General features: G+C 40.2%; 1 protein-coding gene across 1 annotated transcript in view; it reads right to left on the reverse strand.

Moving 5' to 3' along the window:
* The window catches only part of FAT4 (FAT atypical cadherin 4), a 155,957-nt gene that overhangs the window by 23,488 nt on the left and 113,982 nt on the right, over positions 1–18,487 (reverse strand). Inside the window, 3 exon segments of the mRNA XM_079771296.1 lie at positions 2,250–2,354; positions 8,051–12,400; positions 14,312–14,562. Of these exon segments, the coding sequence (XP_079627422.1) occupies positions 2,250–2,354; positions 8,051–12,400; positions 14,312–14,562 (4,706 nt within the window).

Raw genomic sequence — 18,487 nt, forward strand, 5'->3', positions numbered from 1 at the left:
TATGAAAAGGAAAATACTTTTCCTTTCAATTCTCTCTGTCTGTAATCATGTATTACTGTTTCAAGGTTTTGTTGTTTTGTTTTGTAACTGCTTCTGTTGTTGTCTGACAATATTTAAGTCTAAATAATTTTTTTTTTCTTTGCCACTGTTAGGAACAGAGAGAGAAATTTGTACTGCCAGCCACATATGATCCGTCTCTCTTTTAATTTATGTGGTTGCACTAGTCCCTTTTCTCTGGGGAGCTCTAGTAGGGTGAGGACCCCAAAATACTTCCACCCAATAGGCAGTGACTGTTGTATCAGCTACACTGCAGCAACAGTTTGTTCCGATTTACTATCAATTACCTTAAATCCTCATATTTGTGATTGGGATGCAAAGGAATCTTTAAAAGTGTAAACAACCTTTGTTCAGTCACTTGAAATCATTTTTCCACTTTCTACTCCAATCCCTTTATCTTTTATTCCAAAACTTAAGTTAAACCATGCAACCTGAATGTGATATGAGCAGAAGGCAGCACCCTTTAAGGATTATAAGATATCACTGAGAGAAAGAAATTGTAGATCTAAAGTTGTGGTTGTTTTGACCTTGATCTACCTTTCCCAGTGTCATGAGCATTGTTTGTGAGAATCTCACATACATTTTAAAAGGAGGGATATTGTGAATGTCATGCTGGACTGAAAATAAAAATTTCTAGTCTCTATATCATTTTGGGGTAATTTTGTTTTGATTTTTTTAAAAACATTTTTTATTGATTTTTTTACAGAGAGGAAGGGAGAGGGATAGAGAGTTAGAAACATCGATAAGAGAGAAACATTGATCAGCTTCCTCCTGCACAACTCCTACTGGGGATGTGCCCACAACCAAGGTACATGCACTTGACCAAAATCGAACCTGGGACCTTTCAGTCCACAGGCCGATGCTCTATCCACTGAGCCAAACCAGTTAGGGCTGATTTTGTTTTTTTTACTTTAGACAAAAACCTCAGTGTCTGGGACTCAGAACCATTGCTAAAATGCATGGCTCACAATAAGGTATTTTCATATCTTGTTTTTCTTTATCATTCTATTGATGTGCTGTATAAAAACTAGATGGAGTCCTGGACTTATTTGAAAACCAATTAGCAGTATATTTCACTGGCTACTAGAAACCTCAGTTTATTTTTAAGTTCTATTCTGTACTATACATTAGAATTCACTTTTTAGGTCCATAGTAATATGTCCAAGGAAAGAGCAGAAAATATCCTTTCTCCTCTTTTGCTTATAAAGGGTCTCTAACTACTGCAGGGCATCTGGAGATGAATACTATAGTGTGAGCTAAGTCAGCCTTTAAATTGATGGAATAGCCCAGCTGGTGTGGCTCAGTGGTTGAGCGTCGACCCATGAACCAAGAGGTCACTGGTTTGATTCTGGTCAGGGCACATGCCCGGGTTGCCGACTTGATCCCCAGTAGGGGGCGTGCAGGAAGCAGCTGAGCAATGTTTCTCTCTTATCAGTGTTTCTATCTCTCTATCCCTTTCCTTTTCCCTCTCTCTAAAAATCAATAAATTTTTTAAAAAATTGATGTAATGATCACAAACCAAGGTCAAATGAAAGTTTCCTCCAAAGCTTTTCTCATAGTCCTTGGCTGTTTCAGTGCCTAGCAACATTTGAGTGACACCTGGAAGGAATCTTTTCATTCATGCCACTGTGGTGAATGTATAGGTACGTTTTCAAAAAAAAAAAAAAATGTAACAACTTTCTTCCTCCAAAGAACACATTAGCCTGAATTTTGATTAGTTATGTTGATACTATCTACAAAATGCCTATAAATCCTTCTCAGACAACTGTTTGAATTAATGTAAAAAAAAAAGCAAAACAAAACAAAAATCATTTTGAAGGATTATTTTTAAAGATTTGAAATAGAGAATGATGTCAAATAGTGCCTGAAAGATTTTTTTACATGATAGGTTCTATCTAGGCTGAAAAGAAGACAGCTATAAAGTATTGAGGGGAAATGTCCTGAGAACACAACATCAAATTCAATTATCTTCAGTTGATTATTTTTCTAGTAATGATCAAAGCAATATATTCAATGGGATTTCCATAATTAACTTTTAAGAATATTAAACCTTTGAGATTTTATTTTGCCAAAATCTCCCGTGTAAAACATTTCATATCGTCTTAATCACTCAGGGCCACAATAAAACAAAATTGCTAAACTGTGAGTCAAAACAGACTGACATTTTATATGGCCAGCTGAGCCTTACTCACCAAACGGACAGTGGCAGTAGTAGGACTCCACACCGCTTTGGCAGGAACCACCATTAAAGCAGGGGTTGCATTCACAGTAATTGACTGAAGATTCACACATTTTCCCTGAAAAGCATCAAGATCATTTAAAAAATCTTACGCATAAATACATTAACACCACCATTGCATAACCATATATAGAAATCTCTCCTGAGAGATTATATCTTAAAGAAGAGAAATATGAGACCATTCTACTTGACTTGGGGAAATTGAAATATTATCTGAGAGTTCAAAATCTTATATAATTGTCCTATTGTAAATATACGCATTATAATATTTAGGAAATAATTACACATAGATGTTGAAATAAATACTGTTTTTAGGGAAATCATAAATGGTGAAGAAATTTAGATGTTCCCACTAATTTTTTTCGATGTTGCTACATTTTTCACATTTTATAACTGAAGAGGTGAAACTTTTATAGGATAATTTTCACTGTGGAGGTGTCCTTGGCTCAGATTTGTTCAAACGAATCAATCCCATTTAGCTTCTTTATTGAACTACCATCAAGAAATATCCCTTAACTTAATGCACGCCTATCTGATGTAAAGCAGAATGAGACCTAAGAAAACACACCAAATACATTTTCAAATACTAATCAATATTTATTCTCGACTATGGATTATGAGTACTTTGACTTTTTTTCAAAACCAATAATATCTAACCGGCACATTTTTCAGTTTACAAAGACTATTCTCATTTATCATCTTGTCAAGCTGAATCGACTAATTTTGACTGAGTGCCTATTATGCAGCAGGCATGCCAGAGGATGGAGGTATTGCAGTCAAGAAAACAGACAAGGGTCTTAACACAGTGTTTCTATTTTAATGGGGGAAATGATGCACCAACAGCAAACATTCACATCACAGGTGAAGGAGAAGAGGTCCTTGGAGGCTAATAACCACCAAAGAAATGATAAAACTACAGCCCACACCAGTGTAGGTCTGCTCGCAGATCCAGGCTTCACAAGTTATAACTGAATAGCTGATCACTTGATAGGCAAAATTTAGGGTATAAGGCCTGTCCCACTTGTATTTGTTGTGGTATTGTTTTCCTATGTAAACTTAAATGTGTTTTAATACCACCAACTTACACTCTGATCAATTACATGTTATTAATAGATGTATTTCATGTATGATAGAAGAGTTTCTAGTTTTCTGGTTCTAAGAAACAATGTGATATCGATTTTTTAATTTCCATTCATGGACAGGAGGGTTTCACTATTTATCTAATTAAACAGAGTTTGTTTCTGTAGAGCATGACTGCACTAATGCTTTTATTAACTGTCTCATGAAAACATGTAAGTTTTATGTGCACAATTAAACTTAATGTTGAGCACCGATAATCCACTTCATCATAATAACTGCTTAAAACAGTCAAAGTTTCTGTTTAATTTACTTATGTTTTTGTGGCTTGAGTATGTAGCCACCATCGTTCTGGTTTGAAATGACAAGTGTGAGTCAGACCTCATGACACTGCTCACAGAAATGTTCCTCTACTTCATGGGGTCATAAACACAACATTTTTCCTTTTATAAATAACATTGGGAACCTCCTTACAAGGCAAAACACTAACAATTTCAGAATACCTTCCTATTCTCAGGGGAAGTAATGAACATAAACAAGTTACCACTATAGAAGCATAGAAATTATGCTTTAAGTATTGTAATAACGTGTTACAGGCAGGACAATGTTACCTAAGCCTGTCCAAACATCACACCAGAGACATGCTGTGTCATAGAGAACTCTCTCCTCTGGTGTTTTCCAACTGGATGTGAGACAGATTATTCTAAAGAAGGGGATTCTTTTCCTTAACAAAACATCAGTATTGCCCCTAGAGAATAAATGAGACCTACCTACTGGGTATACTTTTGATTATGTATTTGCCATGAGGAAAGTCACAACTTCTACCATTTTCCCCACTATAAGAGCATATGTAACTATCCCATGTGTTACTGGACTCCGTAAGGTTTCATGTTCTTTTTTTGGAAATCCTTTTAGAATTGCATTAAAAGTAGCATGTATTGAATACATAGATTAATATACTTTATAGATGTGGTCAGTATCACCTTTATGTTGTGAAAACATGCATGGCTTACAAAATTACAGACTTCCCTTTGTGAAGACTGGAATTGGGGAGACAAAGGGGAACCAAAATAGTGGTTTGAGAATGAAGTTAAAATAAATTCCCAACAGAATCTGATTTTTTGCAGATATAACAATATAAATACACACTATAAGAGAAAAAAGTTAAACTTTTAAGCTTTTAATTTAAAAGTGTTTTATTTTCTTATTTTTCCTTGGTAGATAATTTTAAAAAATGCAAGAAATGACTTTAGTAGGAGTCAAATAAATTAATTTATAGTTAAGTTTGGGGAAAAATAGTCTTATCTGTAGGGTGTTAGAGTATGTAAATTATTTACTGTTCAAAAATTTCGTTTGAGTACTCCATTTAATCAGCAAACTGTTTTACAACTAGTAAACTTGCAAGTGGTTGCCATACTAGAAATGGAGATTTGAAGATACAATTTGAAAACTCCACTTAAATTATTCAAGAAAGCCTTTTTTTTTAATGTGAGGGAAAGATGTTATAATTTTACTTCAAATCAAAAGAAATCTCATAAACGCCTATGTCTCAGGTTTGGAAGATCCATGCATGCTCACTCACCCAACTAAAGTCAGCAATGCAATCCGTATTATTTTGCATCTACTTCAGTTCTAGTGTTAATGGCATGGTGATTATCAGGAATGCAGCAGTTTGAATTACACTAACACGCTTCTGGCAAAAATAACTTGATGTGTTGAAGCACCATGAAACAAAATCTTGGATCATTAACTTAATTACTGCTGTAAGCCAGCTAACAATATTTGTCAGTGCCTCGAGGCTTGGAAGACACTGACAGAGCTTGCACAAAGAAAGGCATCCATGTCTTTGGAACTCAAGGAGCCTTTCCTATTAAAACTCATTAACTGTCATATGTTAACTGTTAGCTGCTTAGAGGAATAAACTGATCTCACTGCTTTGACGTCCATCAATGAACTGTGTTGATATACATTATTTCTCATAGGTAGAAGGAATCGTGCTTCTGGAAGTGTAAGCTCTAAGCACCTGAGAATGGGAATTGTGGACGATGGAAATGAATGCATAACAAGAGGCTAGGTAGGGTATGCGCGGAATTTCCAAGATTACAGTTCGCTTACTGTAGAAATTTAGCAAATGTCTTCATGTTCAGAGGTAGGTGTGGTGAATTGCTGAACTCCAATTGAATCTAAGGTGGTCACCTATGGTCTTTACAACAAGATGTATATTGAAGTTTCACTTGTGCTGATAGCACATTTGAATATTAGATTATGTAGAGCTGAGCTACATTTATTCTTCTCACCTGTTCAATTCGGCCAACTGATGAGGGTAGGATGATTCTTGATATCCTATAGCTCATGTATGCTTTAATATCATATACACATATATGAAATATATGTAAATATTAGAACACCACAAGAATTTTTGCATTTTATATTTATACACAGAGAAGGGAGATTATGTACAACTATCAAAGCCTATTTATATATAAACTAATTTTGTTAAAAATATAATTCCATAATGTATATATGCTATTTATTCTGAATATTTATGCTTATAATCTTTTAATTATTTTAGCAGAAAGTAGCTGTTTTTCTGCACACTATCTAAATGTTTCCAATTATTGTAAAATGCACTAGGAAGACAATCTAAATATTCTGTTCAAACAGCAGTATGTCTTTTATATCAAAACAATGCAAAAATATCATGTTTAATACGGGCTGCTACTGAGAAAAGCTAAGAGGGACAAAACTGTTCTGCATATATATATATATATATATATATATATATATATATATATAGTTTTTTATTTTTATTGATTTCAGAGAGGAAGGGAGAGAGAGATGGAAGCATCAATGATGAAAAAGAATCATTGATCGGCTGCCTCCTGCACGCCCTACACTGGGGATTGAGCCCTCAACACGGGCATGTGCTCTGACCAGGAATCGAACCATGAACTCCTGGTTCATAGGTCAATGCTCAACTACTGAGCACCAGCTGGGCTGCCTTTGTATTTTAAAGCACATACAAATACAATCTCAGTGAGGCTGCAGGCGATCATGTATAATGACATACGTAATCTCCATGAGAAACTTACAAATACATTCTTATTTTCTGCAGAAATAAGAAGCATTAAATGCTTCTAGAAACCTGATTTTAACACTTTAAAGCTCCTAGAAACCTGTTTTTAACACTTTAATAGGGTAATGTATCACTTAAGGTAAACTGTCTAATTCCCCTCTGGGAAATAAAATCAAAATAAGAATCGAGGCTTTTACCTTCTCTTATTCATATGAACCACTTACTCCTCAGTATCTCTGAAAATTTCACTTCATATCACAATGGTTTCCTGGTCTCGTGGTCACTGACAACTTAATATACAACTGCTGTGATTTTAAGAGAGTGACTCTTAGTCATCACTCCCATTGTCATGAATGCAAACGTTTGCCAAGTTTCATAGTAAAATGACTGTGCACGAGCTGTATCTAACTTTATAGATCTGGGAAAATATCCTGTTTATACTGTCAAATAACATAAGAGTGAGGAATGGACATTCTCCTCCTCCCTGAAATGTCAGGGCTGGCTCACACCACAGCTAAAATGCCTCCAGATGTGTGAAAGCGAGCGGGGAAGGTGAAAGGGCCTATGAACTAATTCTGTTTACCTGCTGTGCTTTATAACACCATCCTCCCATGAAGCAAACTAGAGAGAAGCAATGTGAAAGGGCTCGTTCCACGACCAGTCACGAAGTCAGCCCCATTTATGCTGAAATCCGCATACGGTGCCCTGGCTCAGGCCCATGGGACTTCCCCTGATCCCTGTCACCTATCAAATGCATTCACACTCTCTCCGTGCTCAGGCTATGTGTGAACTCACTCTAAATCTAAGTGTGAAGGAGTCTGTTACACCAAAATGGGACAAGTGACAATCTTTATTGTTGCTCCAGTAGAAGAAGCAACTTTTTTGAGATGGGGTGAGGGAGAGATTAGACGGGTGAGGGTAAAGGAGGGGTGGAGGAGTGTAGGTTTTGTGTGTTTTTTCTTTAGAAATCCTGAACTCCTAACATGTATATAGCCCTATTATTCATGATCCTAAGACTACAACCCTGGTAAGACTCACACTTACCTTGTGCCACTGAGGTTTCTTGTCTTAGTGATCCTGTGGCTCCCCTCTATTACCATCACTATTACACAGACACCTCTACGAACACTACTTATTGTCATTGCTACTTACTGAGTGGATTGGGTGCTAGGTGTTTTACAAGCATTATTTTAACTTATTACAACAACACTAAGAGATAAGTAAGCATGATTGTTCCCATTTTTACAGATGGGGAAATTGAAGGTCAGTTGAAACTCTGGAATTCACTTAGGTCCCAACTCTATAACAAATCCACTGAGTCACCTTAGAAAACAGACTTCACTTCTCTCTACTTCAGTCTTCTTGTCCATAAAAAATAATTAGCCCTACTGCATAGGTTTCTTATCAGAAGTAAATAAAATAAATACAGATCAAAGGCTTAGAACAGTATCTGGCCAACGGGCAATGCTGAAAGCATTTTCAGTGCTTTTACCCATTTTTAAGTAAAAAAAAAAAAAAAAACTTAAAAACATTCATTACCTTCTAGCGTACCTTACCTGACACGGCTAAAGTCTTAGTGAAAAGAGCCACACGTGACATACCTGTGTATCCAGTTTTGCAGACACAGTTGAAGCTTCCTGGGAAATTCTGGCAGACGGCACCATTCTTACAAGGACTAGGCAGGCACTCATTGATATCTCGCTCACAGGCCCTCCCTGTGAAGCCGTCGGGGCAGCTGCATGAAAACCCTCCCACCAAATTGTGGCAGGTCCCGCCATTGTGGCAGGGAGACGGAAGACACTCATCTATGTCTATTTCACACCGGCTCCCAGCATAACCCGGCAGACACTTGCACAGGAACGGCTGCAAAGGCTCGTTGGCCACGATGATGACCGGAAGGCTCTCGTGGCTCTTGACCGCGGGGCTCACCGCCAGTCTTCGGATGCAGCTCCCCCCATTCTGGCACGGCCCGTGGGTACACGAGTCGTGATCCACAGATTCCACCTTCACCCCACTCTGCCGGAGAAGGATCTCTTTGATGCTTTCGAAGAAGGTGGCCACCCCACTGGGATTCACGTACTGGTTATGGCCCCGCTTCACCGCGGCGAAGAGAAATGTCCTGTTGCTCTCTTCGTAGGCCCCGTAGAGCTGCACGGCGGTCCCCAGGCCCGTGAGCTGAGAACCCGCGATGCGCAGGAAGTGGAGGTAGTGGTTGGTCAAGAAGTCCTTCACTGTGGGGACGCTGAGCCGCAGGAGGATGCTGCTGTCTATGGTGGCGTTGGAAAAGCCAGCAAAGAAAACGCGGATGCTGGTGGTGACCGTGCTGTGGACCCCGTCACTGCTGAGGACGGTCAGGTCGAACGTGCCGTCGGTGGACCTTGGCTGGGAATGCAGATCACAAGTGCCCCTGGGGACACTGAAGAGGCTCGTCACCCCTGAGGTCAGGGAGCAGTGGAAGGTGTCCAACACATCGGGATCCTGTGGCTTCACAGAGCCCAACAGCCCACCAGGAAACACGTTGCCATAGTAATTAACAAATATCTCCACCGTCCGAGACTGGGAAGGATTGTCATTTTGGTCCATCACGGTGATGTGCACAGTCCCTGTGGAAGACATCTGAGGCACACCCGAGTCCCTAGTGACCACTGACAGATAGAAGTCTGCAATCTGCTCTCGGTCGATCTCTCTGGTGGTGCTCAGCACGCCAGCGGTGTTCAGACTGAAATAGTTGGTGGCGGGACCCGTGCTCAGCAAGTAATAGGTAAAGGGGCCTTGATTGGGAGGGAGGTCAGGGTCGGTGGACTGAAGGGTCATCACCAGAGTGCCGGGGCGTTTGTTTTCCATCACTTCCCCTTCGCTGATGGTCAGCATTGGCCCGTTGTCGTTTATGTCTTCCAGGGTGACTAAGAGAGTGGCACTTCCTGTAGCGGAGGGCGTCCCCGCATCAACAGCCAGCACGGTCAGATTATAGATGGGGAGGGTTTCTCGATCCAGTTCTGCAGTTACAGTGATCTGTCCTGTCTGCGGGTTGATGGAAAAGGCACCGTTTTCATTCCCTGACCCGATAAAATAAGAGAACCTGCTCCAGCTGGGGACCGAGTCTGAGTCAAAGGCACTGACAAAGGTCACGTGAGTTCCTGTCGGGACCCCTTCGCTGATCTGAACACTATAGATGTTCAGACTGAAAATGGGTGGGTCGTTGGCATCGAGCACAGTGATATTCACAGTGACCTCGTCTATGTCTGCACCCCTGATGCTGCCAGAATTCTTGGCCAATACCTTCAAAGATACCCTTTCTTCTTTTTCTCTGTCAAGAAGTCCAGAAACATAAATCTGTCCAGTCTTCTTATTGATCTGGAAACCCTTCTTCCTACTGTTTCCAAAAATCAAATACTGTACCTCCCCGTCAACGCCCAAATCCCGGTCACTGGCAAACACTTCTCCAACAATCGTCCCTCTAGGAGCTGCTTCTGAGATTTCAAAATAGTAGAGTTTGGAAACGAAACGAGGCACGTATTCATTTGTCCCTTTTAATTGTACATTAACTGTGGCAAAACTGCACCTTTCCTCATCGGGGACATTGAAAGCTTTCACAGTAAGGTGGTAGCTCTGCTTGGTTTCAAAATCCAAGAAGCCTTGAGTGGTGAGGACGCCCGTGTTGGGGTCAATGACAAAGAGGTCGCTGTCAGATGACTGTACAGTGTATGCAATCACAGCGTTGGTGCCAGAGTCCGCATCTGTTGCGTTTAGGTGGATGACGGTGGTCCCGCTTGGGGCGTTTTCCAAAACAGTGGGGAAATATTCCTCAGGGAGGAACACTGGAGAATTGTCATTCACATCGAGCACATTGACAGTCACACTGCAGTAACCCGTCCTTGCCACCCACCCGCCATCAGTAGCACTAATAGTCATTTCATGTTTCTGGCAGAGCTCGTAATCAAGAGCTTTGGCTAGTGTCAATACACCTGTGGAGGAATTGATGGCAAAAATGCCCTCTTCATTTCCGGAAGAAATGCTGTATCTAATCAGGCCGTTCATCGCTGCGTCTCTATCTCTTGCAGAAACCGTTCGGACCACGGCCCCGACGCTGTGGCTTTCGGGGATGGTGGCACTCATGTGGCTTTGAGAGAATTCCGGAGTATGGTAGTTTTCCTCAGTGACAATGATTTGAACCGTTGCTTGGGATGAAAGTGGAGGGTTTCCTTTATCCTTTGCAGTGACAGTGATCAAAAAGTTTTGGTTCAAGTCAGAGATGAGAGAAGATGCTACCGAAATCCACCCTGTATTATTGTCCAACTTAAATTTCCCCAAATGATTTTCACTGGAAACGAAATACTCCACTTCGGAATTCAATCCGAAATCTTTATCGTCTACTGCAGTAACTTTGATTAACTTTGTACCAACTTTCACGTTTTTGGTGACTGGAGTAAAATATTTACTTTTAAGAAATTGGGGTGCATTGTCATTACTATCCACTATGTTGATGGTAACGGTGGTCTCGCTGAGTAGGGAAGGATTACCTCGATCTGAAGATGTCACTATAAAACTGTGTCTGTTGATGTTCACGTTACTGAAGCCACTGACGTTTTGGTATTTTAAGATCTGTTTATTGAAAATCTCTCCTGTGGTGGCATTAATCCTGAAATACTCTGACTGAGATTTTATAAAATAAACCACTTGTCCATTTGACCCCTCGTCAGGATCGGTTGCAGACACCTGCGTCACTTTGGAGCCGATTTCAGCAAGTTCGGGGCAATCTAAATAATAGGAGGGTCTGCTAAATCTCGGAGCATTGTCATTGACATCTGTCACAAATATTGTGACATCTGTACTTACAGTCCACCCGGAATCATGTGCAGAAACTCGGATTCTGTAACGGTCGGTATCTTCTCTATTTAAAGGTCTGCTGATGACAATATCCCCTGTGCTGGGATTAATGGTAAATGGAAGGCTTGTGTCCATGATAGAATATCGACTGATTGCATTTACACCAGTGTCTTCATCAGAAGTCGTGACACGTGTAACCGTGTATCCTAATGGGGAGTTTTCAGAAACATGGGCACTGAAGATCTGAGAAAACCTCGGGGCATTATCATTTTCATCTAAAATGTGAATGATGACTTTGACTGAGCTGCTCTGAGAAGGCGAGCCTTTGTCTGAGGACTTTACGGTGAGCACATACTGAGACACCTTTTCCCTGTCTAGCGGCCGAAGGCTTCTAATTTCACCAGTGGCGTGATCGATGCTGAAACTGTGTTCTTTGTTGCCATTAACAATATCGTAATCTAACTGTCCATTGGGTCCACTGTCCTTGTCCGTTGCTGAGACAGTGAGTATTTTTCGAGGAGAAAGATTTTCCAATATTTCAGATACAAATGGATCTTCCTTAAAAATCGGGGCATTATCGTTGACATCCAACACAGCTATGTCGAGTTTCTCATAAGAGGAGAAAGGAGGGAAACCTCCATCTCTGGCCTCTATCCATACAACATATTTTTGCATCTTTTCAAAATCCAGAGGCCGGCTGATGGACACCTGCCCTGTTAACTGATCAATCTGGAACGTGCTGCCCAGGTTCCCACTTGCGATATAATAAGACAAAGGATCTCCTCTCAGGGAGGACCCCGTAACAGTGGTGACCTGAGTGCCGACTGGCTGGTTCTCAGGAAACATGAAAGTTTGTTCTTTGGCTCTGACTTTGGGGAAATCCGCCTTGTTCACGAACCTAACAGTCACTGTTGTAGAATCTGTCTTTGGAAACGAGCCACCGTCTTTCACATGGACAGAGAACGTCACTTCCGAAGCTCCGTTCAATGGCCCGGCTGCCATGATAGCTCCCCGCAGCGGGTCAATGTGAAATTTCTCAGAGTTTCTACCTGACAGAGAGTAGTGCAGTTCAGAATTGGGTCCAATATCAGCGTCTGTGACTGTCACCGCAAAGACGAAGGCACCTATGAATGAGGGAGCGTGCAGTGAGAATCACAGGGAACCCAAACAGAACATTGGGTAGTAGGTGAATGCATATAAAACACTGTATTTCTACCTGGTGTAATTTTATTTCTCACAATTCCTAGGGGAGGACGGTACCTCCTCTATTGTCCCGGAAGTTGCAAAATCAAATCTACTTAACAATCCTCTTCAGGGACTGACCTGCCATTTCCTAACTAAAGCCCATGTGGTCTACTGGATTTAATATTCTGCAGAATGCCTTTGAGAGGAGCACAAGAAAGAGCAATGGCTAATCCTTCCGAATTGTAGTTCCTGGGAGATAAATCTGCACATCATACCACTCCCAGCACACATGATTGTAACGTGTGCTGTGCTAACAGCTGTGCTGCTACCCCATGTAAGTAAAAGATAATTGCTCTTTTATGTTTTAAAACATTCTCAATTACCATATATGTAATGATGTCCACAAAAATAATATGCTTAAAAAAATCACTGTTGATTCCTTATGCGTATTGTTTCATAGTAAAATTCTTTTACCTATGAGCTATTATGCCATGGAGACAAAACAAGCATAGATATACATATAAATCTATAAGTCAACTCAAGCAATTATAAAGTAGTAAGAAATAAGAACTGAGAAAGAATGGACCCAATGTGGGTTCCAAAAGTCAGTGCTTGGGATGAGTGCCAACAAAACAGATTGTAGCAGAAATATGCAGGGGAGCTGCCAGAAGGACATGTTTTTGATATTCTCATTCAGAAACTTTCCCAAACCTGCCCTCCCAGCCCTACCAAAGAGTTTGCGACAAAACTGAAAAGTCTTTTATATATGAAAAAAAAAAGGCCAGTGATCCTGATTAATTATGTCTAATGAGGAAAAGATGCTGGCGTGTCCCTCACTTTGCGTAGGAGATGCGATGTTGCATCACCGAATACTGGATGTGATTAGAGTCATGTCTGCCAGCATCATTTCAGCTAAAGGCCTTCAGCAGGGACCTACGACTTTGATATCAACATTTCCTTTTCATAGAAAGTTGGCAAAATTTTATGGATATTATACCTTCAATTGGTATTAATTAGACATTCTCGAGTGCATAGAAGATCAAAGATCACTGAGAGGAGGAATCCTGGATCCATTTATTTTTTTCTTCTAATTAAAAATATTTTAAAGCAAGGAAGATTAAATGAATTGTGGTCTTTAGTTGTGTTTATTCTCGTTTGAAAACTCATCTCAGAAACTGCAGATGGCAGATGATTTGTGTGGTTCTGAAGAGAGTATGCCATTCTTTGCAAAAAAAGCAAATGCAACCAAACTAAATTTGAAAGAGATGCAGAATAATAAATGCATGCTGTCAGCATGAAAGTGGCTCATTAATGGCTCCATAAACTTACAAACAAGTAAAACTGCATCCCTCAAAACTGGAATAAAATGATACTAATGATAAGCATTAACTAGAATTATTCATTCATTAAACACTTAAAAATCTACCTATGAAGCATTGAAGTAACATATTCATTTTCTACCCATGAATATAGCTGAATTCCTATCAATTCCAGATAATGTTTCAGGCACTGGGATATGGCATGAAAAAAAAGAGAGACCTGTCCCTCCTCTCAGAGATCTTACAAATTACATCTCCTGGCAGAACCCTACCTGACTACAAGTCATATTTATTTTAATCACCTAATAATATTCAAGTCATATTAAGAAATAGTACTAGGAAAGATATGGCAATTATAAAATCTCAAACACAATTGGTTGATGAAGAAAGAATTAATTTGTGACATTCAATGTTCCTTTAGTTTTGTTAGGCAAAACAAGTTGAATTTCAGAGGATTTGCAAACAAAGCTATACATGTAAAAATGAAAGAAATGTGTTTTATAGAACATGTCCAATGCATCATGTGATTACCTGGAAGAGTAGGCGATGGGATGTGTGTGACATATGGGTGATGTTGAAATCTTGGTGGATTGTCATTGACATCAGTCACTGTGACCAGCACGCTGGTGGAACTGGAAAGAGGCCCCGGGGACCCAGCATCACTGGAAACCACCACTAATGTATAATTTTCTCGTGTCTCCCTGTCCAGCAATGCACTGGTGATGATCTGTCCTGTGGATGGGTTGATGGTGAACTGAGAGTTTCCACCGATGATCCTATAACTAAAGCAGAGAGCAGAGATGGCAGGTTCCTTCTAGGTACGATATTATAGCACCTGTTTACTGTAATTTTAAAACTGAGGCAGAAATGTAACCAAAGACATTACAAGTCAGATCACACAACAATGAAAAAAATACAGCTGGAAGACAAATCTTTCAAATTTCATGTGAATATCACACTGACACTCTTTATTGTGACATGTCCAATGACCTCAAGCAGGTCCTCGCAAGCTTTGTGGGCTTCTTAAATCACGCAAGACCCCAAAATGTACCCAGAAGACCACTGTGTTTTAAATAGATGAGCCAGAAAGCATAAATCAGGGCATTGCTCTAATAGTGTGGTTAATGGCCAGGATCACAGATGAACATCTGTTAAATGAATCTAAAAATTATTTTTCTGCTGTGTGCCATAATGTCCCAGGGAAGAGCAGTTGAGGGCTGCTCTTTCAAGATGAAAACTCTGTATTTGATACACATTGACTATCCAGAACAACTAAAGAACTGATTATTTACACAGAGACATTCCTAGTTACTAATTCTCTCATTTTTCATTCCTCCCATGGCCATGCTGCTCTGCTTTCTTGTTGTCAAGAGAAGTAGGACATCTCCATGGATATTTTGATGCTAACCAGATTGGTTAACAGACAGGATTTTCCACTGAGAATAGCTTCTCTCTTCTTTCTGGAGAGGAAAGCTATCTGCATATATTCCTGAGAGATCCGCTAGGGAAGAAGTTCCAAAGCTTGAAGGTTCAGAAATTGGCTGGGGTCCATCATTTCTAAGGTTGGAGGTAGCAATGAAATAGATGTCTTTAAAAGCTTTCTCCTTTAGACCAACAAAGAAATGCCCTTGGTAGAATTAGGCACGTGTTTCTGTAGTTTTGTTTGCGTTCATAAAAACATAGCAACAGCATGTGTCTCACAGAAACAGCAGGAAAAACCCACACTGCAGCCGGCAGAGTGCATGTTCCTCCCGTTAAGCTCACAGTTTAAAAGACACATTTCAGCACTTTCATTTTTTTTTTAGAGAAATGATAAACTGTTGGAGAACTGGTATTTAAAAACTACAGGCAAAAATGGATTCCTTTCATTTGGTAGTTTTGAGTATTAAATGTCATTTCATATGATAAGCACATGTCAATATAATTGATACATGACAACAATTCAAAGTCCAGGCTTACATAAACATAGTATATATACATATCTACACTAATAAAAGAGAAATATGCAAATTGACCATACCTCTGTGACACCCACCAGCCAATCAGGAGTAATTATGCAAATTAACCCGACAAATCTGGAAGGTTAATTTGTATATGCAGGCATGGAGTGGCCAGGTGGGTGGGATGCCTGCTATGAGGGAGAGGGTGGGGGGTGGAGGGAGCTACAGGAGCGGCACTCCAGCTGGAGCGGAGAAGACTAAAGGCTCGGGCCGGAGCGAAGATGGAAGGCGGTGGCCAGAGTCCCGGGTGCCGGAGGAAAACCTGTGCTGGCAGCCAGGGGAAGGAAGGCCTATTGCATGAATCTTTGTGCAATGGGCCTCTAGTATAATTATAATGATCTATTACATATACAGTAAGTCCTCATGTAACACCATCGAAAGGTTCTTGGAAACTGTGACTTTAAGCAAAACAATGAAGAACAAAACCGATTTTACTGCAGACTAATTGATACACACAAGAGTTAGGTTCCCAGGACATCTTATCAATGTTCTAATAAAACAACCTGAATGAAACAATGCTATTCAAGGACCTGCTGTAATCTATTATAATCCATCTATATATTTAGTTAAGTGGTAGATGGACTAATAGAGACATGGATAAGTAGGTAAAAATTCTGTCCTCAAGCTTACATCCTAAATGGAAGAAAGGTATGTAGGAAAGTAAATGCAAACCACGGTGGTATGTGTAAGTGCTAAGAAACGGTGCAGAAGCACTGCTCCAGGTGTTCAGAAGACAGAGACCACCCTTGACTGGAATTATTAAAATAAAGCCTTCTTTGGAGGATAGTAAATTCAAGCTCCGTTTTAAGGGGGTTGCCCATCTTACAATAATGTTGAAGAAGGAGAAAGAAGGTGTTCTAGGCCAGGACATTGTAAAGGACCAGTTAGTAAATATTCTCAGCTTTGCAGGCTGTAAGATATCTGTTGTGATACTCAATTTAATACAAAAGTTGCCTCAGACAATAAGTGCGTGAATGGGTGAGGCTATGCTCCAATAACATTTTATTTATAAAAGCAGACCCTGAGCTGAATTTGGCCTGCCGGCCGTAGTTTGCAAAACCCTGGCCTAGGATATAGAAAGACCTGGACAAAGCCCTAAGGCCAGAGAAGCACAGATCGTTTTCCCAATAGCAGAAGGCCATCCAGTGAGGCTGAAGGATTGTCTATATGTGGGGGTCCATGCAGAAGATGCTTGGGGGGATGCTGGGGCTGTTTATGCAGAGAGTGCAATATGGACACGGCAAACTGGAGGTTGAAGATTCCAAGGAAGAAAGTAGATCCTTGTTAAAGCTGAGCCACTAGATGCCCAGCTAGTTCATATCGCTGCAATTGCCCTGTCATTCCCTGATTCAGTCTTTGCTTTATCCAAATAACCTCCTATATTGATAGAGGAATTTTTGTAAAGGGAAATCAATCATGTGATTGCCCAGCTAAAAACACTTAGGTGGTTTCTCCCATTAGATGCAGAAAGAAATGGGAACTGTTCTCTCAGTAAACAAGGCCCTTCCTAACCCACTCCATCCTATGAAGAGCTTCTCTGATGGCATGCTTTTGCACAGCTCTTTGCCTTTGTACCTGTTACTGTCTTTGTCTAGGATGCCTTACACAAACTACTTCTCTGTCTTTTCCCAGAATCATCCATTACTTGAAGCTTCTACTGATTTCCTCAGGTCTCACTGACTATGCTGTTCTTTCCACCCTTCTGTGCTTAAACTATACTTGTTATAAAGTACTATCATCACAAGATTTTAAAAAATTACCTCCTATATCACACTATTCTCCTATGGGATCATCTGAAGTGTTTAATTCCTCAGAACTTAACATAGTAAGAACTCCAAAGTTATACAATATAGTGTAGTATATTGATTGGAGGAATTAGATACCAGAGCCAGGAAAGTAAGATAATTTTTATTGTAATAGTCCAGGCATGATGTAATTATGGACTGAACTAGAATCTTGGCAGGAGGAATGCATAGAAAAGAATGGGTGTCAGAGGCATTAGAAAAGGAGAAATATGAGTACTTGCCACTGACTAAGTGGAGGGGAAATGATGACCCTTAGCCATCAAACATGGTTGAAGAAGGTAAGGCAACATCATTAAAAGGAAGGAGAATGCCAAGATGAGAAACAGGATTGGTTAGGAATTTCTGATGTGTTCCACTTACGATGCCAACAGATGCCAGGCAGAGGTGTCTTCTAGAGAGTTATTAATGTGGGTGGGGATGTCTGGGATGGAGTCAGAGATAACAAATTTAGAAGTTGTCTACATTTCTGCATAGTGTTCTGTGTGATGGAAATGGATGATTTTCTTTCTCTCTCTCTCTGAGAGAGAGAGAGAGAGACAGAGAGAGAGAGAGAGAGAGAGAAAGGTAGAGAAAGGAAAAAAAGGACTGAAAAAAAATGCTGTGAGGAATGTCCAAATTACTTTGTAGAGAGGGAGAGAGGAGATCTAGACAGCAAATCCCATGGGCACAGATAATAATGAGGTGAAGGCTGGGGAGGGGGTGGGAGCAGGGTGGAGGGAGTCAATGGGGGGGGGGAAAGAGGGGATATATGTAATATTTTTAACAATAAAGATAAATTAAAAATACATAAATAGAAGGAAAATTAGAAGATATGGTCAGAAACACAGAGTGAGAAATAAGAAACATTTACACAGACATCGAGGAGGAAAACAAAGCCAAAAAAAGAAAGCAGACCTGTAGTG

Source organism: Cnephaeus nilssonii, assembly GCF_951640355.1.
Source record: "Cnephaeus nilssonii genome assembly, chromosome: 5".
In the NCBI taxonomy this organism is placed as follows: domain Eukaryota; kingdom Metazoa; phylum Chordata; class Mammalia; order Chiroptera; family Vespertilionidae; genus Cnephaeus; species Cnephaeus nilssonii.